Genomic DNA, 23,422 nt, shown 5'->3' with positions numbered 1-23,422 from the left:
GCAGCGGGTCCCTCGGTCCCTCTCGGAGGGAAGGACCTGGCGCCGAAGTAGAAAGCGGCGCGGTGGAGCTGCCGCCGAAGTACCGCCGATGGCGGCTTCCTCCCCCCCCCCCCGCCACTTGGGGTGGCAAAAACGCTGGAGCCGGCCCTGGCTATGCCTGACAGCTGCCTTATCCTGGCATGACATGAGACCCCACCCGCTCCAAATGGCCTAAGAAAACCTGCAGGCGAGGAGAGCTTCTTGCATAAACTCAGCAATTATGCCCTGAACCAATTCATAATCTCTGCCACATCAGCAGGGGTCTCAGGCATGAATTGTAGACAACAGGCCAAGTTCACCCCATGCTTGACCCAGTCAGTGGAGTTGCCCCAGGGATGAATTTGTCCACTGTGTGCCTCTTGAATTTGAGAGCTAAACTTATTGACCACTAGATGGCAGCAGATTGCTGATGGAAAAAGAAATGATCCCTGGGAAGGATTTCACGGGTGTAAATACACCACGAAACTGCTGGTGTTCAAGGTGCAGAGCATCAGGCGTAGAGAATGACACGACAGTTCGGAAGCTGGTGTGCTCATAGACCTTCTGTGCTAGATCTTCAAGGAGATGGATCCCTTGGACACAGCCCTCTCTATCCTCTCTCATTCCCCAGATCACTCCAAACTAGATGTGTCAGCGACAGGTGCTTCTCTATGAGATTGGAGATGAGATGGGGTGTTTTGTGCTGAAGTCTGGCAATGGTCCCATGGTCACCAGGAGGCATAAATCTGTAGAGGTCCTAGAAGTCATGCTAAGCGCAGCACAGATGTTGTAATTCTCCCATCACGTACCCTCTTCAGTTCCATACCTGCCAACATTTGTAAGCTAGAAAGAGGAGGCAGAAGCCACCCACCTCCAAACTCAAATGATAGACACTGAACTAGGTGACAATTAATAATAATGTAACAATTAATAACTAATACTTAATTTGTCTATAGCTTTTTCCACATGTGGCCCTCACAGCGCTCTGCAAACATTGTGAACTCAGACTCTCAATCCCACTGTGAGGCCTGTAATTATTAATCTCCAGTTACAGACAGGGAAACTGAGGCTGAATTAAATTTGTCTAAGTGTATACTGTGCATCAGTGGGGATAGAGCTCAGGTTACCTGACTTGGAGTCCTGTCATTTAACTAACACAAGGAGCAACTCAGCCTATTGTACTGTGGGGACAGATTTTTGAAGAACCTTATACCAGAAAAAGAGGAAAGGGAATCCAACTCCTTGTTTAAAAAAAAAACCCAACCAAACAAAAAAACCCAATTAGCTATTGTATTTGCCTCCATGGAACAGTGAAGTTAGCATGCTGATTTCAGGCTGTCCAGCTGTATTTTCTGTTTGTTCTACATGTATTGTGTGTTCATTTCATGCTCCCGGATTATAGAACTTCCTTTGGGTCTCTGAGTTGCTGCCTGGGGTCTGGAACTTCCAGAAAACTCTCTCCTGCTACAGAGAGTTTGGTTATTTATCAGAGTTCTTGATCCTCCTGTTCCTAGAGAGGACCAGGGTAGGTCTGTAGGAGGAACAGCGCTCTCTGAATAAACTATCCAGCCCTTCCCTAAATGTTCACCAGTCCAACACACATCAGCCAGGAGATAGAATTGAAGCCTGCTGTGTAGAGAAGAGAGAGGCTATTTCTATGTATGACTGACTGGAAAAGTGTGTGTTGTGGCTGGTCCACTAGAGGATAACAGTTTACTACTGCTACCAGCCAAGAGAATTGCTTCTTTAGCTTAAGTGGTAGTGGTCAGTGGGGCAGTGCTGAAGGTCCCAAGTGCAGACATTAGGGTGATCAGATAGCAAGTGTGAAAAATCAGGACACTTTTTTCCCCCCTGGGTTGCGGTATAGCTTTGTATATAAGACTAAGTCCCTAATATCAGGACGTCTGGTCACCCTCGCAGACACTGCTGATGACCCATGCCAGGGGTGGAGGTTTTATATGCTGTCTTTCATACGTCGAGGTAATACTCGGCCTTGATGTAAACGTGATTTTCTTTGATGCTGCAGGAATGTCAGGACCTCCTGAAAGGCACAAATGCTATTGCCCTCACACCCCTTCTCTGTTTTCTCTTCTAGGTTCTGTGTCTTGCTGGCTTGACTGTTGTCATGAAGTTTCCTCCCCCCCCCCGGTTTCTGTTTATCCTTCAGATGTCCCAGATGGTCAAACACAGCTGTCTGGGCAGGTTTTGCAGCAGCTGCGATGAGCAAGGATGGAAGGCATCTGCCTAGTCTTTCTGGATAGCTGGGTCTCTCAAACCCCTCGCGATCAGTAGGGCAGGTATGCCAGATGTAACTACTCTTGGGCTCCAGTATGACACTGGGGATGGTCTCTAGGTAGAACTAACTGAATTGTTTGTTAGGAAAAGTTATTTATCTGGCAGATTTAGCTCCTTTTCCAGCTTGCAAATGGTCTGGGGGCCGACCATGATATTTACAGATCTGTTTGTCATATAAAAGTGTTTGCCACATACATTAAAGCCAGTGGATCATTGGCCAAGTATGCGCCGCAAACATCCCTTTTGAGCTGTGTGATTGGGCGTCAGTCATGTGGGGTCGTTTCTGTTCCATGATTGGATGAACTGTTTTGGCCTCAAAACAAATTTTATTTTTGTTATGAAATCAATATTATTTTGCAATTAATCGGCTCTTGGCAATGGGCCTGGAATTTGCTCTCTGCAAATGTTGGTTGTGTGAATGAAGCGTGGCTTGCATGGATGCTTGTGGGGGAAAAGGGACACGTGTGAATGCGGCTGAATCAAAATGTGGTTCTGAATTCTTAAAAACAGACGTGACTCACTGCTCTTGCTACTTGCCCAGCTCTCAGGCAGGGGAGGCGAGAGGGGTGTTTGTGTTGGCTGCTCTCCCTAGAGGGGGATGCAAGTCTGCTACACGTGGAACACCAGACTAAAGGGAAGAAAAGGCACATTCCACCACCCCAGCTTTCCATGAAATCTGGGCTTTCTTGCAGGCAAAACTTCTGGAATCACAAGACTCATAGCTGTGAAAGATGGAAAGTCAGATCCCAGCCAGCCCACCTCCAGCTAACCAAGTTTTATGCCCTACAGGGCATTTTCAAAATGTCTATTTTTTAAAATGCCAAGGCCATAATTTGCTTACTAAAGCTGCCCCTGCTCCGAGGGGTCGAAGGATGGTGCTCCACGGGCCCCTTTATGCAGATTTGCAGCACTAAAGTGACCACACAGGGACTGTGAAGGACGCACCCTGAGGAGACACCCAAGGTAGGGGAGTTCCCAGCAGGGAAAGGGTCAGGGGAGCTGGTCCTAGGTCACATCCCAGCACAGGGGGCATATTGGGGTGTTCTTGGGAGGAGAGAGGGCTGGTCTGTGCATTGGAGTCGTGTTCAGTGGCTGGCACTCCTAGGCACTATGCTAATATCAACACACACTAATTCCTCCACCTCGGCTGTCAGCCAGACCAGCCCTTGCTGGAGATCTGAACGGCTGAAGGAGGCCCAGATGTAGCACAGGGGTGCACGCCCAGAGCAAGGGCGGATGCCAATTCTGGAGATGAGCTCGGCGGGGCTCAGCTCTCAGCAGCCAGGTGTCCAGCCCACAGAGCCCCCCAGCCCAACTGGCCCCCCGGGACTAGGGAGCGGGAGGCCGGCCCTGCTGCTGCCCAGGTTGGTGGCACCAGAATTTGATCTGCAGGGCACAGCCCCAGTGCTACCAGGCCTCATCCCTTCCCCACTGTGGGCATCCCCCTCTCCCCTCCCCGCCCCTCCCCTCCCGGCGCTGATTCCCAGCCCGGCCCCTCTCTTCCCCCCCGCCCCCTGCTCCGCCCCGCTCCCAGCTCCGCTCCCCGGCCGCTCCCCACTGCTGCAGCCGCTGCCTGCGGACATGCGCCCCCCCGCCGCTGCTCTGCTGCGCTGCGCCCTGCTCCTGCTGCTGAGGGGCTGCCCCGGGCAGGAGGAGGAAGGGGGGAGCCCAGCCGGGCAGCAGCAGGAGCTGCCCACCGTGGTGATCGCCATCCTGGCCCGCAACTCGGAGCACTCGCTGCCCCATTACCTGGGGGCCTTGGAGCGCCTGGACTACCCCAAGGAGCGCATCTCTGTCTGGTAAGGGCTGCTCGGCTCAGGGGGCACCGGGGCTCCCCGGGGAGGGCAAGAATCCGGGGGTGCCCCCTCTCCCCAGACCCCAAAGGGGCCCTAGGGCTGGGGTTAGTGCCAGGGCGAGGAAGGGCAGCCTGGTGCTGCAGGGGGCAGCAGGGACGTGGGGGTGCAGAGGGGATGTGCCCGTGCAGGATGGGTGCCATCTCACTGCTGTCCCCTTACTCGGGGGCACTGCCAGACTGGGGAACCCCTCCCTCCCCAACTTAAAGGGACGCTGGGCAGTGGGGCAGCAGCGGGGCTGGTGCCTGAGTTATGGGCTGGACACTCTTCCATCCTACCCAAGGGGAGATGTTCTCCCCCTGCTCCTGGAGGTTAATACCCCCCTCACCCCGCTGTGCATACCGTGAGATACGGGGTGTCTGGAGCTGGGCGCCTCATCCCATCTGCTCTCACTGCGCCTCGCAGCCACCGCAGACGTATTTGACAGCCTCTCACATGAGCTTGTAGGAACTGTTACCTCGGGAGTATAATCGTTGTAAAGAGCCTCTTTACCAGATGTGCACGTCTGTTGGCAGCGGACATGCCCTGCTAGAGATCCAGATGTGCAGTCTGCAGGCCAGCAACCCAGGCTGCAGCGTGAGCTGGGCGACTCTTCTATTGTTACCTTCTTCCATCTCGGATACTTACGGTCTGTGGTTGTGTGAGAGGAGACTCCAGTCCCAGCCTCTCCCAGCAGGAGGTGCTGTAGAGTGGGTGCAAGCACATTGGTCCTGGGGGAGCTGAGCTCTCCCATTACAAGTCACAGCCTTGTGTTCGGCTCTCGAGGTACTGGGATGAATGGGGTCTCAGTCCTTGTGAAGTGTCAGACCTTGGGTGGAGGGGAGTATTTGAGGAAGGGGATGTTGTCCTTCGGCTGTGATCAGGACCGTGGGAGGAAAGACTCCTCTCCGCCCGGTGTTGCTGGCAGGGGCTGAGGCTGGCATTTCCAAAAAGCTGTTTTTAAAAAAATTTCTCACTGTTTCACTTGCACGAGAAAGTAGGTGAGAGGAAAGGCTAGAGGAGAGCAGCATGGATGAGAAGAGGGTGAGGGAGAGTAATTGGCTGGTCTGCTCAGCTCTGCCCTGCCCTGCTCACTCCCACTACGTCTATGCCCTGCCTGTCCAGCCCCAACCTGTGCTAGGCGGCGATACACGACATTCGTCGCTTTCCCCCATCTCGGTTGGAACAGGACTCGCCACTGAAGCCAGGCCACGTCCTGCGGATGTTGTCATGGGCATGGCCGGGCTGAAAACAAAACTGGGAAAGGAGGCCGTAGGCATTGTGTGCATCCCACAGCCCTGCCCGGAGCAATGGGGAAAAGTGAAGGAGGAGAACGGCTAATTACAAGTTGGGAAGAGCCTGGTCTGAAGACAAATGAGCCCTTGTGTTTGGTGGCTGCCCAAGCCCAGGCAGGGCAGTGTGGGGGCCTCTTGAGTGCTAGTCAGAGAGTCTGCAGTTTGGAAGGAATTCTCCCTTCACGTTCCCTCTCCCAATAGCAGATTGCTTAAAATTACATGTTAATTCTCCAAAAGATTCCCGCTTGCTGACTTTGCTGGTGCCAGCATCCCTGGGTGGTATTTATAGCGCAGGAGCCAGCGTTTGTGCCTGGGTTGCTCGTGTCTCCTTTTAAAGGCATCGCAGCGGCTCTAGGGTGGAAGCAGAGTTCACAAGGGGGTTTAAGCTCATCTATGCCTGGATAGGAACATCCTGGGCTAAACTTATTCCTGAGGCCCATACAGTTACACCAGTGATTAATTTGGCCCATCTGGTCCATATTAAAAAACTGGTAAATCAATCTATTGCCTTGCACTTACAGAGGTGGCAAAATCCCCATTTGACAGGTGGGGAGACTGAGGCACGCGGAGGGTAAATGACTTGTCCGCAGAGCTGGGATTAGAACCCAGGAGTTCTGATCCTTACCTCCCTGCACTAGCCATTAGACAACACTCCATGCAGAAACAGGGTGTTTGGGGACAACTGGCACTGATAGCTTTATGACAACGGAGAGCAGGGAACCAGTTTCACATTCAAAATTTCTCTGCAGAGCATTGTTGGCAGCTGCCAGAGGGCAGTTCCTGGTGGAGCCCTGCCCCTTAATATTCCGCAGTCCCAGTCAGTCTCCTGCTGCCACTGCTCCTGAGTACAAGTGGAGATCCCAGCCAGCTCCATGGAATTCTCCCACTCAGCCGAGAGCACTTTAGGAAGAACCTGCTTTTCTATGGATAAGAACATCCAAGCTGGGAATGGGCGATGGGATGGACCACTTGATGATGATCTGTTCTGTTCATTCCCTTTGGGTACCTGGCATTGGCCCGTCAAAAGACATGATACTGGGCTAGATGGACCCTTGATCTGACCCAGTTTGCCATTCTTATGTTCTTATCCACTTACATCAGATGGAATTAAAAAATTGGATTTAAACCCTCATGCTTCAGGGCATGAATCAAATATACTCTGACGAGGGTCAGGAAGAAACTCCCCTGCAGGTAGGTTATTCCATAATTGTCCACTGTGGGCTTACATGCACCTTCTCCTGAAGCATCTAGCACTTGCCACTGTTGGAAACAGGACTTTGGACTGCATAGACCATTGGTTCTCAACCTTTCTAGACTACTGTATGGCTGAAGCATGTAACTTAGCTTCACAGGGCACCCTGTGGCATAGGGCCCCGGGCAATTGACATGCTTGCCACCCCCAATACCGGCCCTGCGCTTGCGCCCCCCCCCCCCCGAGGCTCATGACCCCCAGGTTGAGAACCACTGATCTAGATGAGTTGATATACCCCCTGGAAGACCTCTGCATACCCCCAGGGGTGCAAGTTCCCCTGATTGAGAACCACTGGCATAGACCATTGGTCTGATCCAGTCTGGTAGTTCCTGTGCACTGTTAGAGGCTTCTTCCCCATTTCTGCCTGTAAGGCCAGCCCTGTGCTTGAGACACTCAACTTCTTCATTCACGCACCCTCTGGAGTCATGAGTCTTCTCAGCTCCCTAGCATCCTTGTTTGCACAGCTCTCCGCTGATGTCCAGATGTGTGGGATTTGGAGGTCGGGAGGCATTTGGGGAGGGGGATCTCAGCTACCACCGTGGCTTCCGATTGAGTTTCATAGGATTGTGTTGCTGGGTTTGGGGCAGGAAGTCACGTGCTGCAGGAAATGGGGCTGGGAGAAGGGGGAGAGCTAATGTCTCCTCTGCATTCTGATTTTTCAGGTGTGCAACGGACCACAATATCGACAACACAACCGAGATCCTGTGGGAATGGCTTACGGCCATGGAGAAACACTATCGCTACATTGAGTGGAAGTCCGTGGAGGAGCCCAGGTAAGGTGCATGGTCACCTGAGGCCCTGCTTTAGCAACGCGTCCTACCAGAGAGTGTTTTGTCTAGTTCATGCATCGGGAACTGAGGGGCTGAGTGATTTGCCCAAGGCTACAAGGGAGTCAACTGGAGATGGAATGGAACCAGAAGTTTCTGGGTCCCATCCCTGCACTCAGCCTACCAGACCTCACCACTGCATTTTTCTTACATGCAGCTTTGTGGTTTGCACCTCTGGATTTGGGGCATAAAAGTCTTTGCATGGAAGTGGGTCTAGCATCCTCTTCCACCCTGTGGTGGTTCTGATCCAGTTTAGGACAGGATGCATGGATATTCTCCTCCAGGTGGGATGGGGACGGCTTTCTCCCAGCACCTTCACTGGGATCAGCCCTTTGGTGGCACCCTGAAGAAGGCGTCTGAGGTTACCTGCCCATTGGCATTGTGGCGATCTGCCCACGGGTCGGCTGCTGTCTGTGCCCCATCCCGTTCTGATCCACCCAAACCTGCCATGCCAGTTCTGTGTTCTCCTGTCTTGTCCTGCTCTTGCCTGGAGCTGACTGCACAGAGAGATCCCCCAGGGGCGAGAGGTCCCTATGCACAGAGGGAGCGAGAGGCCCTGCACACAGATGGAGACAGGGAGAGTCTGTTTGCTACAGTCTCCTCGCTGGGAATGTGTGTGCTGCGGTAGCTGACTGTGGCCTGACCCAATCCTGAGCCTGCGTTAGTGAGTCAGTTTCACGTTTCTTCCCTCCCCGCCTGGGGCTGTTCAGGCAGCACTGATCCACACCGCACATGCTTGGGCTGCTTGTGGGATGAACAGGCTGGGCAGACATAGGGCTGTGCAAGCTAAATGGCTCCTCAGTGAGGGATCCCTCCCCTTGCTGCCCCAGAGGGACTCCACGCTAAGCAAACCCAGTCAAGATGAGCCCTTTGTCAGACTGAGCTGATCCTGCCCAGGCCAAGCCACTCAGCCATCAGGCATGCAGGTGCAGTGAGTTTGTAAGTTCACAGCCAAGGGCAGGTTATTAATTCTTTGGTTGCCTGATGCAGCTCTTACCCCGATGAACTTGGCCCCAAGCACTGGACAGACGAACGCTATGAACACGTCATGAGGCTCAAGCAGGAAGCTCTGAGCTTCGCCCGGGCCAAGGGGGCTGATTATCTCCTGGTAAGAGAACTCTGTAACTGGACCAACTGGGCCCGCTTCCTTCCTTTAGCACAGGAAGGATTTCAGCCCTCCCGCAAGGCCCAACCTAGAGGAACATGACCAGCTTTCAGATGCGTTGAAAGCGGAGATGGGAAAGTTCTGTTGTCACTCTGCCCAGAGCAGGATAGTTCCTTGTGGCAGATTCTCCGGGGGTGTATCCAGCCTACTTTGAAATGACCCCGGTGTGGAAACCTGTCATCTTCCTAACTTAAGCTTTATGGCCCTGGTTCCTCTCTGTTTTGTTGTGGATGCTCCAGAGCCGTCGCTCACAGATAACGTCCAGGGCTATCTGAGAGAGCCCCCTGCTAGGAAAATATCCTCCAAGGGTTTCCCTTCCTGGCTGAGTGGTTGGAGGCTGAGGGTGCAGGAGAACCCAGGACTTTCCCAGAGCGGCATGGAGCCGTGCCTGCCCCAGGCAGGCCGTTGCTGGGCAGGAGCTCTCCCTACTAGCTCGCCTACCTAGACGTGTTGTGATGAGCAGCCTCAGCCTCGCTTCAAGCGTATTGCGCCCGCTAAGCTGGCTGTGTTTCCACCACTAGCTCACCGATACAGACAGCATCCTGACCAACAATCAGACCCTGACGTTCCTGATCTCGCAGAACAAGTCGGTGATTGCCCCCATGCTGGACTCCCAGACATATTACTCCAACTTCTGGTGTGGGATAACCCCTCAGGTAAGCTGCCTGGGGCGGGCAGGGGGACTGCCCTGTGCTGGAGGATGTCCTGTTTGCTGTCACTCAGCGGTGGTGCTGCTGCCAAGCAGTGGTGTGGGTTACCCTTGGGGGTGCCCCTGTCCTGCAGTTCCTGATGGACCTGGGGCAGGTATGGGAAAGCTTCTCCCTTAACCACAGCCAGAAAACATCTCCAGGCACCGAACTGTAAAGTTCCTGCCTGAGGAACCTTCCTCGAAGCACCACCTCTGCCCTTCTGGGCACCCCCTGCCAGCCCAGAGTCGCTGGTCTCGTAGCCAAGTCACCCAGTCAGTTCAGGCTGCAGCTTCCGCCGAGAAATTCCACTGGTGCCTTCTCGGCCGTGTGCCAACCTGCCCATCACTCTTCCTTCAGGTGAGCTCTGCTGTCTCCTAAAACCCCTGAGTGGCCTCTAACGTCGCCCCCTCTCTGCTGTGTGGGGTCCGGGCTCTGCTGCAAGCCCCGTCGCCCCATTTAAGACCGGGGAGGAAACCTACAAGCCCCACCTGTCTGTGTTCAGCTGGACATGTGTGATGTGCTGGGATTCAGCAGGGAGGAAAATATCCCCCCCAGTGTCTCTCTCCCTGGGGCAGAGGCTGGATGATGAGGATGGAGGGAAACTCTGAAGCATCTGAGAGTGGCATGGGGCCCAGCGTGCTGCTGTCAGGGCATGACTGTGAGGGAGCTCTCCATGCTGGAGCCCTGCCTGCTTGGGGTGGGTGGGGGAGACGCGCTGGCTCCGGTCAGTGGGAATTACCCCACCCCTGTATTTCCCAGGGTTACTACCGCAGGACGGCAGACTATTTTCCCACCAAGAATCGCCAGCGCGTGGGCTGCTTCGCCGTCCCCATGGTGTACGCCACCTTCCTGCTTGACCTGCGAAAAGAGGGGACCTCCGAGCTCGCCTTCCACCCGCCCCACCCCAACTACACCTGGCCCTTTGACGACATCATCGTCTTCGCCTACTCCTGCCAAGCAGCGGGTGAGGGCCAGAGGGAAGGGGCAGAGTGGGAGAGGGAGGGGTGAAGGACCCGCAGTGAGCTGTATTCGCTCCTTTCTGGGGGACCTCCTCAAGGCATCCCATGTCCAGGGGTCGAGGCCAGAGGACTGTGAAATTTGAATCCGTCCCCATGTAGATGTGGAACTGAAGGATGTAAAAAAGCAGTGCATTTCCCAGGGGCTGTCTCCTGCCCCGTGCTGGCCCTGCACAGCCCCTTTGCCCAAGGCAGGGTGGTGGGTGGAGGCGATGGAGTGGGGATCTGGTTGGCACATTAGGAGGAGCCCAGGGCTTGTGCTTTGGGATGGAGCAACACGGGGAAGGCTGGTGTGCAGAGCTCTCAGCGAAGGGGTTGGGAGCAGGGGCTGGTGACCTGGGGTTTCTCTGACTGCCGCTGCCTTGCAGGAGTCCAGATCTACGTGTGTAACCAGGAGCGGTTTGGTTACATCAATGTCCCGGTGAAGTCCCATCAGACGCTAGAGGACGAACGCATCAACTTCGTGCACCTCATCCTGGAAGCCATGGGTAAGGGCTCAGGGACCCAGCCGCTGGCTGGGGGGAATGGTGGGGAGCTTCAGCTGGGGTCCTAGCCCTGGGGCGCAGATCAGCAGATGCAGCTCCCCTGAAGTCAGTGGAGTTTCACCCGCTTACACCATTTGTTTGGGGTGCATTTGTCTGAGGAGTTGACAGACAAAGCGTAAGCGGTTCCTGTCCCTCTTTGGCAAACGCCCTTAGCGGACATGAGGGAAGTGCGCTGGGTCTCGGGTGGGCGTCCGCGCCGTAAGGGGGCTCACTGGCTTTCTTGCTGGGAGTCACAGCAGCAAAGCCTAAAGATTGAACGGGCCATGGAAAGTGGAAGACCCCAGCTCAGCCATGAGGCACTGTGGCGGGGGGGCAGCCTGTACCATTCTGGTGGGCTCTGAGCACTTGAGCCTTCTGAGCTGTCAGTGCGGGCTGGGGCTGGCCTATCATCCTGAAGCAAATCCTGGAGAGGGGGGGAAGCTCTTGGCCCACACGCCCAGCTGCATCCGGTGACGCAGTGAGGGTGTTTGCTTCTGTCTAGGCCCTTGGAGTTAGGGCTGTGGGCACAGTGACTCCACCTTAGCCACGTGCTCTGTCTCTTGCAGTGGATGGCCCCCCGATGTACCCCTCTGAGCACGTTTCCCTCAGCCCCAAGCACCTCGGTAAAATGGGCTTTGATGAGGTGAGCACCTGGTTGGAAGTGAGAGCGTGTTTCCCCTCCCTGCCCAACACAGCTCCCTCATGGCACCTACTGTCCCTCCACCTCCCTCTGGAGCCTACCCCTGCTGGGCTGGCCAGCGGAGACGCTGCAGAGTGATGTGAAATCCCCGCACCCAACTAAGCGGGCTGCCTCCATACCCCCTGCTGGGTGAAGGACCCTCTTCAACCCATATCCCTTGTCTGGTAGCCTGTGGCTGCACCATTAAACCCCCATGTGGGGACACCAGGGAACAGCACGTGAGGATGGGTGGCTGGTGAGGGAGGTCTGGCAGGAGCTCCGTCCCATGAGCAGAGACCCCACTGAGCTCCCAAAGATTCCGCTAATGCTTCAAAGAGGAGAGAGCTGCTAGGGCCCTTCCTTCATCACACTCATGGCCATGGAGCGGAGCTTGTTCCCCTCTGCGTGCCCAGCTGGGATAGAGCTTTGTCCATCCTCTGTGTCCCAGGGTATCCCATTCCCTTCAGTCACAATGGCCTGCCCACCGCTGAATGGAGGAACCTCATATGGACTGTCCCCTGCTCTTGGCAGCTTCCCTTGGTGAGCATGAGACTGTGCCCTTCCCTGGGTCTCTAGCCCGATGTTTCCTGGGCTGGAGTCATAGAACCGTAGGACTGGAAGGGATCTCGAGAGGTCATCTAGTCCAGTCCTCTGCACTCATGGCAGGACTAAGTATTATCTAGACCATCCCTGACAGGTGTTTGTCTAACCTGCTCTTAAAAATTTTCAATGATGGAGATTCCACAACCTCCTTAGGCAATTTATTCCAGTGCTTAACTACCCTGACAGTTAGGAAACTTTTCTCTAATGTCCAACCTAAACCTCCCTTGCTGAAATGTAAGTCCCTTGCTTCTTGTCCTATCCTCAGAGATTAAGAAGAACAATTTTTCTCCCTCCTCCTTGTAACCTTTTATGTACTTGAAAAATGTTATCATGTCCCCGTCTTCTCTTCTCCAGACTAAACAAACCTAATTTTTTCAATCTTCCCTCATAGCTCACGTTTTCTAGACCTTTAATCATTTTTGTTGCTCTTCTCTGGACTCTCTCCAATTTGTCCACATCTTTCCTGAAATGTGGCACCCAGAACTGGACACAATACTCCAGTTGAGGCCTAATCAGTGCAGAGTAGAGTGAAGAATTACTTCTCCTGTCTTGCTTACAACACTCCTGCTAATACATCCCAGAACGATGTTTGCTTTTTTTCCAACAGCGTTACACTGTTGACTCATATTTAGCTTGTGTCCACTATGACCCCCAGACCCCTTTCTGCCGTACTCCTTCCTAGGCCGTCATTTCCCATTTTGTATGTGTGCAACTGATTGCTCCTTGCTAAGTGGAGCACTTTGCATTCGTACATATTGAATTTCATCCTATTGACTTCAGACCATTTCCCCAGTTTGTCCAGCTCATTCTGAATTTTAATCCTATCCCCTTTAATATTTGATTCTTCTTTAGATTTTCCTGATTAACCTGGTGCGGCGGCCAGACCGGCGCCAGCGGATGCTGAGTTCTCTGTATGAGCTGGAGATAGACCCCCTGGTGGTGGATGCTGTGGATGGGAGGTGATTGCTCTGTGCTCTTTACCCTGCTTTGCCACAGCTTGGGTGGGATGCCAGAACCTTAGAGGGGGAATGGGCTTTGGATACTGGCAGGGGCGGCTCCGGGCACCAGCGCAGCAAGCGCCTGCCTGGGGCGGCAAGCCGTGGGGGCGGCCTGCCGGTCGCCGTGAGGGCAGCAGTCAGGCGGCCTTCGGCGGCATGCCTGCGGGAGGTCGGCCGGTCCCGCGGCTTCGGCGGCAATTCAGCAGCGGGGACGCCGAAGGCGCGGGACTGGCGGACCTCCCACAGGCATGCCGCCGAATCCGCGTTACCAGCGGACCTCCCACAGGCATGCCGCCGAAAGCCGCCTGCCTGCTATGCTTGGGGCGGCAAAATACATAGAGCCGCCCCTGGATACTGGGCACAGGCAGGTTTCTTGCTGCTGAAGCTCAGTGCTCCCACTGCTGCTTTGGGTTGGGGTGGGGGTGGGGGATGCGTTATGACACCGCGCATCGAACCGAGAGGGGAAATTGTGCTAGTCTGTGGTGGAAAGCTGGAACAACACTGGATTGCCTCCTGAGCCAAGGAAGCAAAAGGCAGATGTTGGACATGGAAAGACGAGGCAGCAGCCAACGTTACACACGAGCCCCTGGCTGTCAGTGTCCCACGAGCTCAGCCTGCCAGTGTCTCACAGCACAGCCCGCCAAATCCTCTGCATCCTCCACAGGTTATTGGGCTGGAGAGTCCCACCTCCACCAGGTGTGGCCAGGCCCCTCCTGTGAGGTGCTTATGGGCGGTGTGGGGGAAGGGGGGAAGGCTCACCTTCACAAGGGACTCCCCTGTTGGAGGAGGTGTCGGTGGCCCAAGGCAGGGAATAACCTGCCCCAGATTGGAACTAGCCCGTCTCCGTGGGGAGCTCCCCTCAGGGGGGTGGTGCTGGGAAGTGGAAGTGACTAGATCCGACTGGGCCAGGAGCAGGGATAGAAGCGCCAGCTGTTATTACAGGGTGCAGAACAGTGGGAGTTAGAGACAGGAAGGATCTATCATGCCCACCTCATCGATTTCCCCCCGGCCAGTGCAGGATTGTTCCCTCCCGCCTGTTCTCCAGTGCAGCACTTCTCTAACCACGGCCTCTCGCCCTCCAGCGCCCTGAACAGCAGTGACATTAAGATCCTGGGTGTGGATCTGCTCCCAGGCTACTACGACCCGTTCTCTGGCAGGACGCTCACCAAGGGGGAGGTTGGTTGCTTCCTCAGCCATTATTACATCTGGAAAGAGGTAAAGACCTGAGGCAAAAGAAGACAATAAATGGGGAGGGGGAGATCACACTAATGCCGAGGGGGCCCATGGCACTGGGCATTGTTCAGAGTGAGAGACAGACCCTGCCCCAAAGAGCTTACAGTCTAAACAGAGAAGGGAAGTGACTTGCGCAAGGTCACCATTGTCAGAGCTGGGACTAGAACTCAGGTCTCCTGAATCCCTGTCCAGTGCCCTGCCCACTGGAGCACGTTGAGCAACCTTCCTGGCTGGCATGGTGCCCTCGGCAGCAGCCCCTGGATGGGGGTGTCTCCTCTGCCCCACTCCTCTGTTCTGTGAGGCCGTTCTTCACAACAAGCCCCAGCCCAGACTTAGTTTCCAGACTGATGCCGCTGTCCCGGGGAAGGGAAGAAGGGGGGGGGGGTCCAGGAGGGAGCGGCGGAGCCTCTAATGACAACCACTTGGGCTCTCCCTGCAGATCGTGGCGCGGGGGCTGGAGAAGTCGGTGGTGTTTGAGGATGACGTGCGCTTCGAGGCCTATTTCAAGGTGCGGCTGACGCGGCTGATGGAGGAGCTGGAGTGGGCACAGCTGGACTGGGACCTGATGTACGTTGGACTAGCCCACAGTGAGGGGGAAGGGGCGGGGGTGGGTGCTGGCCCCATCCTGAGCTTGCCTTCTGAATGCTGTCACTGGTTGAATCCCACCATGGGCTGGGGGGGCCCCTCCCCCACTTCCCTATGGGTTAGTGCCCTCTGATGCTGGCTACTGTTTTCAGATAGCTCAGTGCCCTGAGCACTGTAGTTTTCAGCCCCAATGGCTGATTGGAGCCAGCCACCCGGAGACAAGTCTGTGTCCCATTCCCAGCCCCTCGAGCCAGCCAGTCCCCTGCAGCGCGTCTGCTGCCTGGGATTGCTACGGGCCTGGCTCCTTCCCTTCACTGATGGGCTGCTCTTGCCTTTGCAGCTACCTGGGCAGGAAGCAGGTGAACTCGGACGACGAGGAGCCGGTGGAGGATGTGCGGAACCTGGTGGTGGCCGAATATTCCTACTGGACCCTGGCCTACATCATCTCCCAGCGGGGGGCCCAGAAGCTGATCGCGGCCGAGCCCCTGTCCAAAATGCTGCCAGTGGACGAGTTTCTGCCCATCATGTCTGACAAGCACCCAAAGTAAGGATAGACTCCGGCTGCTGCTCCATCCCAGGGGCGGGGCTGGCACAGTGCTGGCTGAGAAGGGGGGGAGCCCAGTGCTGGGGGGGGGTCTCCGGTCCATGCAGAACCCCCGGGAAGGGGTTTTGATTCAGTTTTCCTACCCAGTCAGGTGTGACACCCCTTTGCTAGTCTGGTTTGCAGCTCAGACTCCGTCAGCAGCTTAGCCGTGTAAGTGAAGAAACATGCATGTGTGTTTTCTCCCCCCCACCCCGCCCCATCAAGCGTTACTTGTGCGCTGAAATAAAACATCTGTTACCATGAGCTCATTCCCCTCAGCCCTGGCTGCGCTCTGGTCTGTGGAAAACGGTCGTCAGTGAGCTGTGGGGGAGGAGAACAGAGTCATTGCTGGCCGAGCCAGGGCTGGTGTGAAACAAGTTTGGAGGATTTCAGCTCCATTTCTAGTGGATCAGCCACATCCCCATGTCTGACCATCACGGCTGAGCACTTCTTCCCTGCCCCCCCCCCCCCACTGCCCCTTACTGACTGACTGGGTCATGGAGACTCCGCCCTGCCTGACGTCCATGGATCATCCCCCCCAGGTTAGGGTTGAGGCCAGCCTAGGGTCTGCTTGCTCTGCCACTGCCCATGTTCCCTGGTAGGCAGAGGGCTCCGGGGCTTTCGACCAGACGCTGTTCAGCAGCACTGCAGTCACACACGCGGGGTGAGGGGGGAGAACAAGGATCGTTGGAAAACCCGGTGGACCTGAGAGTGCAGGTTTCACGGCCAAGGAATCTGTGAAATGCGTGTCTGGGGATCGTGACGCCCCTTTGCACAGACACCAGGCTCTACGTACAGCATGTGGACAAGGCCACCGACTTCCCCTCTGCATTGCGTCCCCCGTTCATCCCCACGCAGTGTGCAGTCCCACAGATATTCAGCCATAACCCCCACCCTCACCCCCCAGACGTCACCCAGCCACTCCAGGATGGCCATGTGGCTCACATCCTCGGCAGCTGTCTTAGGTGCTCTCAGATTCCAGTCAAACTGTTGCAATGGGCTGGGAGTTCTGGTTTCCCAATGCTGACTTCCCGCCCCTCCTGCAGACCTCGGGGGAGAGGGGGGGAGAAAAGCAGATTGAGCTGGCGGGAGAAGCGTGGGGGGATGGGAAGGGTTGAGAGAGAGATGGAAAAACTGCGGGATTAAAAGAGTAAAGGGAGGGATGGAGGAGGAAGGTGGACAGACTAAAGCCCTGGGTGTGAACCAGGAACCATTCCAAGTCCCAGGCTAGCTAGAATAACAGCAGCATTGGCTGTCTGGCACTGGGCCAGCCCGTAGTCTAACTGAGCGCCCTGCTCTGCAGGAGACTCCAGTTGGATCTGAATGGCAGAAGGCCGGGGCTGGGCGAGCAGTGGAGGTGGATGTGACAGGAATCGTCCCCGGGTGTAGAGGGGAGCACCATGGCTCAGTCCAGAGCGACCCTAAGGGCTGCCAAGAGCCCTGTGCTGGGATGCAGGATGTTGGGGGGCGGGAGGAGGGGGTTGCCAGGTTGCGGAGCCTCCCAAGGAGGCTGCCGGCGGTCCAGTGCCCCACTCCTGCTCCTCCCGGAGTCCTGCAGACCTGGCAGCCTGCAGGGTGAGCTCATCGCGGGATTCCTTGTTTGCTGTAGTTTAACGAGGGGCCTGGGAACGGCCTAGCTCTGCCGTGGATGTTGAGGAACATGTTTCTGGGCAGCCGGCCCGAGCCAAGCAAAGTGCTTTGGCTGCTGTTTGAGCTGCTCCATCAGGGCCTACAGACTCTCACTGAACCAGGAGCCTGCCTGGAGTTCTTGGCTCCCATGCCCAGCAGGAAATGCTTTGGATGATCCATCCAGGTGCTGTGTCTCGGGGCACTCCCTCCTCTTTGGTGTCAGAGGCCCAGGAACAGAGCGTTAGAGGGGACAGGGGCTCCAGGCTGCGGACAGATCCTGGCATCCCCCTAGGTGTACAGATTTTGCTCTCCATCCCGTTTTGCGTTCCTACTCAGCGTCACTGATTTTTCTACTCTCCCTTTTCTAGCGAGGATTACAAGCAGCATTTTGCTAACCGAGACCTGCTGGTGTATTCGGTGCACCCCCTGCTGGCTTACCCCACTCACTACGCTGGGGACTCCAAGTGGCTCAGCGACACGGAGACTTCTACCATCTGGGATGACGACTCCAAGAAGACGGACTGGAGCGGCTCGCAGAAAACACTGAAGGATTCCCGAAGCAACGCTGGCCATTCCTTCCGCTCGACCGCCCGGGATGAGCTCTAACTTCGGGCTGGTAAGCCAGGCCCGGGAACAGCTGCAGAACACATGTGTAAACATGCAGATTCACGTGTTCGTGCGGATGGAAGTTGGCTGCCAGGAAGTGCTGCCCTGCAAACGTGTCTCACGGACATGTCTGAAATCTCCCTTTCAGCTTCAGTGTCCAATAGCAACTTTCCCCTTCCCTACCCTCCTTCCCCGCTGATCCCAAAGCACCTGATGGACACCTGGGAATTAGTGTCCCAACCCCCTTCCTCTGGGGTAGGTCAGTATCATCTGACGAATGAGGAAACGAAAGCACTGAACTGGATTTGCCCATAACTGGGCAGTAAGTTAGTGGCAGGTGAACAGAACCCAGAATTCCTGACTAGGGTGACCAGACAGCAAATGTGGGTGGGTAATAGGAGCCGATATAAGAGAGACCCAAAAATCAGGACTGTCCCTATAAAATCGGGACATCTGGTCACCCTATTCCTGACTCCCAGGCTGTGCTTTGACTACAAGACCCCAGCTTGTTTGAGCTGTCGTTGGGGGAGTAGCTGTGATGTCCCATTGCTCCCCTCAGTACCAGGTGCTCTCCCAAGAGGGTATGCAGGAGTATCCAGGGGGCTAACGCTCATCCTTCCCCAGGGTTCTGACACGTGACCAGCTGCGATGTTAGGTATGAATTAGCAAGACGCTCTCTATTGGTCTACATCCCAAGGGTTGAGGACTTGGGAAGGGAGATACAAAGCTGAACCATGGGAGGTCACGTCAGTACTAACCATGTCCATTTGGGAGGCAGTGTTGTCTACTGCCTAGCAGAGGGGACCGTGGGCCCGGATTCCTGGGTTCTATTCCTGACTGCCACTGATTCTCTGCGTGACCGTGGGCAAGTCACTTTACCGCTATGTGTAAAACGAGGGTGATGTTCCTCTACTTCCCAGAGTGGGGGAGAGGCCACATTTAGCTATTGTTTGTAAAGTGCTTGAATTCCTCAGGTGGAGGTGGCAGGGGGAGAATACATTGCTCCTGGCACCCCAAAGGTTCCCTTCACATTCACTGCTCAACCTGCTTCTTGCTGGCTAGGGAGGGTGGGTGGGTGGTATATTTCACAGGGCTTGCACTGTAATTGGAAAATGAAACAGTGCATGATGCCAGACAGCAGAGCAGCCCTACGCTTTGTCTGCCCCAACCTAACCCAGCAATCGTTCATCCTCGTCAGAATTTCCATGCCAAAGTCCTGCTGTCTGGCATTTTTAGTGCTAGCAGGAAAACGATCCGTGGGCAGGAGTCTAGAATTGAAGGGCTCAGGCTGGGAGCAAATGTACTGGGCCAGGTTTGAAACCAAAAATAACTTTGCCTTATTTCCGTGGTTAGCACGTGATGGGTCAGGCGGACAGTCTTGGGTTTAGCGTGCGAGCATGTACCCTCTTCTCCCCTGTTCTGCTCGGAGCCAGCTGGCACCCTCCTCCCCAGAGGTGGCTGCACTGAGTTGGGGCTGGCAGACGCCCCAGAAATTAAGAGATTATTTTTCACACCGACTTGTTAGGTGTCCTTGGAACACACGCTGCAGGCGTAACAATGGGGCAAACTTCCCCCATGCAGATCCCCACTATTGAACCTCAGTCCTGACCAGGGGGGACCCTTTTGGGGGGCAGAGTAGAATCTGGTGGTCTGCATGGCCCATTCGCACCTTGTTCCTTTTGTTGGCTGGCTCCACTGAGATGCTCAGCAATACAGCCAGGTCCTCTTGCAATGACAAGCTTCCTGTGGGACACAGGGAAACCCAGTGCCCAGGAGGGGGTGCATTTGGGGCAGCAAACAGTTTAGTTTTGCAGGCTGGCATCACAGTGGCACAGCAGCCAACCCCTGTTGCACCAGTAACGCTGGCCTCTCACTTCCTTTTCCAGGGGTGCTTCCCATTCCTCAAGCGCAACAAAGGAGGATCACGGTGGGCCGCTCTGCTCGGCTGCAGATTCGACTGGTTCCTGGCTGAGAGATGCAGCTGTGTTTGCTTGACCAAAGGAGGGTGTTTAACCTGGGCCCATAATTGTCACTCACTGAAATAGACCGTATGCAGGGTTTGCACCGAGGACCAGGCTTGACTAGCTGGACACCTCTGCTAGGTGGTGAAGCTTTTGGTCTAGTCCTTTGCAACCTACTACTTCTCCTTCCCCATCTCTAGTGGCGCCTCTCCCTGAAAGGACAGAACGGTTTGGCAATGTACGAGGCTCGGTAACCTTCCCACTATTGACTTGCTCAGTATTTTCAGATTGAGCTAATTCCTGCAGGGACGCAGGAGCCCACTCATCTGAGATCTGCCAGGCCATAGGGCCAGGGGTGTGTGTTAGAGCCGATGGCTCTTGCTGTATATTGATTCTTTTGTAATACTTGTTTGTATGTTGTCTTATTTGATCAGCTCATCCTTCTGCTCCATGGAATCAAAGCTCTTTCTCTTCTCCACCCCAAGTTGGAGCTGATAACCACCCTGGGGGCCTTTCTGAAAAGGGGAGGGCATCTAGACATGAGGGGACGGGTGCTTAAGAAATGCCCCAGACAGACTTAGAGCTGTAGCGTTCAAATCCAGTGCAGGGAGAAGTAATGCAAAGATTCGCCCAGTTTCCTGCAGATTAGGGTTCTCTCTGCATTATGCCAGGCTGCCTGCTGGGTTTTCCCTCCCATGTAGTATGGTTTAACTGAACTAAGCAAGCCAGCCGGAGGATTAAACTGGACTCTATTTAAGCCAACCCACCCATATTTTGTCACCATCTTCTTGTTCTCTATAGCCCCCTCTAGTGTCTATTGCATTTGTTCGCTCTGCTCTGGGCTACTAGCATGTGTGCAGTAGTCTGCAATGCCCAGATCGCCTTCTTTCCTCCATGTGCAATGCACTGACAGCGCCCAGAGATCACCTCTGAATGCCACTTGGGAAGGGGAAATAAGCTATCCCAGTATAGGGCACCTTTACCCGTTATATCAGTACCTGGTATAGAAAAATCACACCCTTAACTGACTAGTTATTATGGTCCAAAATCCATGTGTGAACTGGGCGGTAGTGGGAGCAGAGCACTGCGGGGTGGACTCAGTGTGGGATCCAGGATATACGGGATACGCTCTGGGATGTCACGGTGTGAGAAACCTGTAGCACCAACACAACACTCAAGCTCAAGATTTGCGTGGAAGAGCACCCTGGGTGTGGGCTCTGTGGGGTTGGAGGGAGGGTACTGCCTGCCTTCCGCTCTGTGAATTTACCCCGTGTGTTGGCGCTTCCATCATTGATTAGTGCTAGAACATGAAGCCTGGCTTCGCGTCTCAAACAGGCGCCTGAAAGGCAGGCGCTGCCTAGCTCTGCCATTGGCCAGGTGACCGTGGGCAGATCACGGCACCTGTCTGTGTCTCACTGTCCTCAGCTGTTGAATGAGGGACGTGAGCCTTCCCTCCTCCAGCACTGGGAGGGTTAATTAGTTTAATTTCTGTCAAGGGCTTTGAAGATGCCCTGGGAGGAGGGAGCTCCGCCTGCCCCAGTGATGTGTATCTTAGAACTTGTTCCGGTTCTGTGCCTTCTGGATAGTTGAATCTTAGTCTTAGCTGCACGGGGAGGGATTCTCGCATCCGTTCGGCTGCTCTGAAATGCCAGAGTGCATGTTGGCTTGTGAAGACCTGTGTGGAATGTCCTTCGCCCTGCATCACTGTCAGGGGGCGGAGACCATGCAGGCCTGCCCTTGTGGTTGTTACAGAGACGGGACCTGGCTCAGCCCCACCTTCCCCCCTGTGTAGTCACTGAAATGGGAGCAGAGTGGGTGTAAAACTCCCCTTCTCACCGGGTGACATTTCACAGCTGCTTTGCACAGGTGTGAATGATACCGGGTGCACGCTGCAGAGGGTAAGACTCTTGGCTTCAGAAGAGCTGTTCGAAGTGACCCTGCGGCCTGAGCATTCCTGTACAGAAACCAATCGCTCCGCCGGTAACTGGGAGAGACCTGCTTCTAGCCATTAGAAATGAGCCCAGACTTACCTCTGTTTATAGAAGCCTAGAACCTGCCTTCTCGGTAGACTGGCAAAGCAGTTCAGGGGAGTAAGAAAATGCACTCCCTGCCCCAATGGGGTGTCTCTGTCTAATCATCGCCTTCCTTCCCAGTTAGATCTTTGAAGTGATATTCCTCCCCCATCCCCTCCCATTATATACTTGGCACTAGAATTCCTCTAGTCACTTTAATCTACCACCCACTGACCCTGCCACATTTGATTAGCACCTGCCCAGAAAACAAGAGAAGAATTTAATGCCAGGCCTTTGGGTTACATCAAATGGCCACTAAAGTTTCTTGTTCGGTGATGCAAAAATATTTGCTCTTACTCACTTTGGACTGGGCCAGGGCCTGGAGCAATCACAGGGTGCAACCTAACTGGTCTCCATGTGGCCTTCAGTAAGGGCACTATGGTAGAGGAAGCTATGGACCAAATGCACCATGCCTAGAACTGTTGCTCTGCTTGTATCAACTCAGATGCGTTTAATTGTAGGTGTCAAAGTCCTTTACGAAGGTGAATTAGTATCACTGTACCCATCTCACAGATGGGAAGATCAAGGCATAGCCCAGGTGCCGCTGAGCCACTGGCAGACTTGGTGTCCTGCTGCCCAGTTCCATGCTTTAGTGGCCAAATCATGATAGATTTTGTATAGGGAACCAGGGCCGGCTCCAGGGTTTTGGCCACCTCAAGCAGCCAAAAACAACAACAAAAAAAGCCGCGATCGCGATCTGCGGCAGCAATTCGGTGTAAGGTCCTTCGCTCCGAGCGGGAGTGAGGGACCATCCGCCAAATTGCCGGACCTGCCGCCCCTCTCCGGAGTGGCCGCCCCATGCACCAGCTTGCCAAGCTGGTGCCTGGAGCCGGCCCTGTAGGGAACAAATCCTTGGCTGTATCCCAAGGCATCCATGCCTGTGTGACTTCCCTAAGCAGCCCCTGTCTATCTTAGCGATTTATATGACACTGGAGTATCTGAGTACCTCCCCGTCCTTTTAATGTGTTTATCTTCATGTGGCCCCTGTGAGGTAGGGCAGGAGTATTATTCCCCAATTACAGGGAGGAAACTGAGGGCAAGAGACGCTAAGTGACTTGCCCATGGTCACATGGGGAACGTGTGGCAGAGCAGGATTTAAACCCACATCATCTAAGACCTTGACTAGAGCCTTAACCACTGCACCATCCTTCCTCTGTCCCACCTTTTTACATCCACAGCAGCTGTATTTTCCTTGGCGTGTGTAACCAAAGTCCCAGCGGCTGCTTTAAACCAAGCTGAGCAGGGGACGGTGTTGTCACAGCAGCTTTGCACTATTCTAATCTAGCACACAGGGTAACATCTGGGGGGGGGGGGGGTTTTGGCTGGCTCATTCCCATGTAAGGGGGTTTTATCGGGGGGAGGGCGTTGGAGTGGGGGAGTGTCAGGGACTGGGGGATCCAGGGAGGAACCCACAGGGGGCACTTTAAGAGCTCATTAGTTTTTCAGGAGGGTCAGAGGGTGCCATTGACCCTGCCCTCTGCAGCAACCTGTGGGGCATCCCACACAACCCCCCTCGCCTGGAGGGAGGGGGCACAGTACAGGGAACACCCTTGGGGGGGG

At 55.0% G+C, this 23,422-nt stretch overlaps 1 protein-coding gene across 2 annotated transcripts; it reads left to right on the top strand.

Moving 5' to 3' along the window:
* The first annotated feature begins 2,165 nt into the window (after positions 1–2,165).
* CERCAM (cerebral endothelial cell adhesion molecule) lies at positions 2,166–20,552 on the top strand. Of its 2 annotated transcripts, none has more exons than XM_029912755.1 (13): positions 2,166–2,315; positions 7,355–7,465; positions 8,510–8,627; positions 9,206–9,340; positions 10,133–10,337; positions 10,758–10,877; positions 11,480–11,556; positions 13,048–13,154; positions 14,276–14,408; positions 14,866–14,993; positions 15,352–15,555; positions 17,592–17,839; positions 19,716–20,552. In XM_029912755.1, exons 2-12 carry the CDS (start codon positions 7,416–7,418, stop codon positions 17,827–17,829), a joined length of 1,515 nt encoding a protein of 504 aa, XP_029768615.1. In that variant the 5' UTR covers positions 2,166–2,315; positions 7,355–7,415; the 3' UTR covers positions 17,830–17,839; positions 19,716–20,552. The 2 variants fall into 2 exon arrangements, with proteins under 2 accessions (XP_029768615.1, XP_024048711.1); XM_024192943.1 differs by lacking the exon at positions 2,166–2,315 and adding an exon at positions 3,889–4,112.
* The last annotated feature ends 2,870 nt before the right edge of the window (positions 20,553–23,422 follow it).

Source organism: Terrapene carolina, unplaced genomic scaffold (genome assembly GCF_002925995.2).
Source record: "Terrapene carolina triunguis isolate 2854851 unplaced genomic scaffold, T_m_triunguis-2.0 Scaffold238, whole genome shotgun sequence".
Taxonomy (NCBI): domain Eukaryota; kingdom Metazoa; phylum Chordata; order Testudines; family Emydidae; genus Terrapene; species Terrapene triunguis.
The sequence above is the reverse complement of the archived record's forward strand: the minus strand, read 5'-3'. Positions and strand labels throughout refer to the sequence as shown.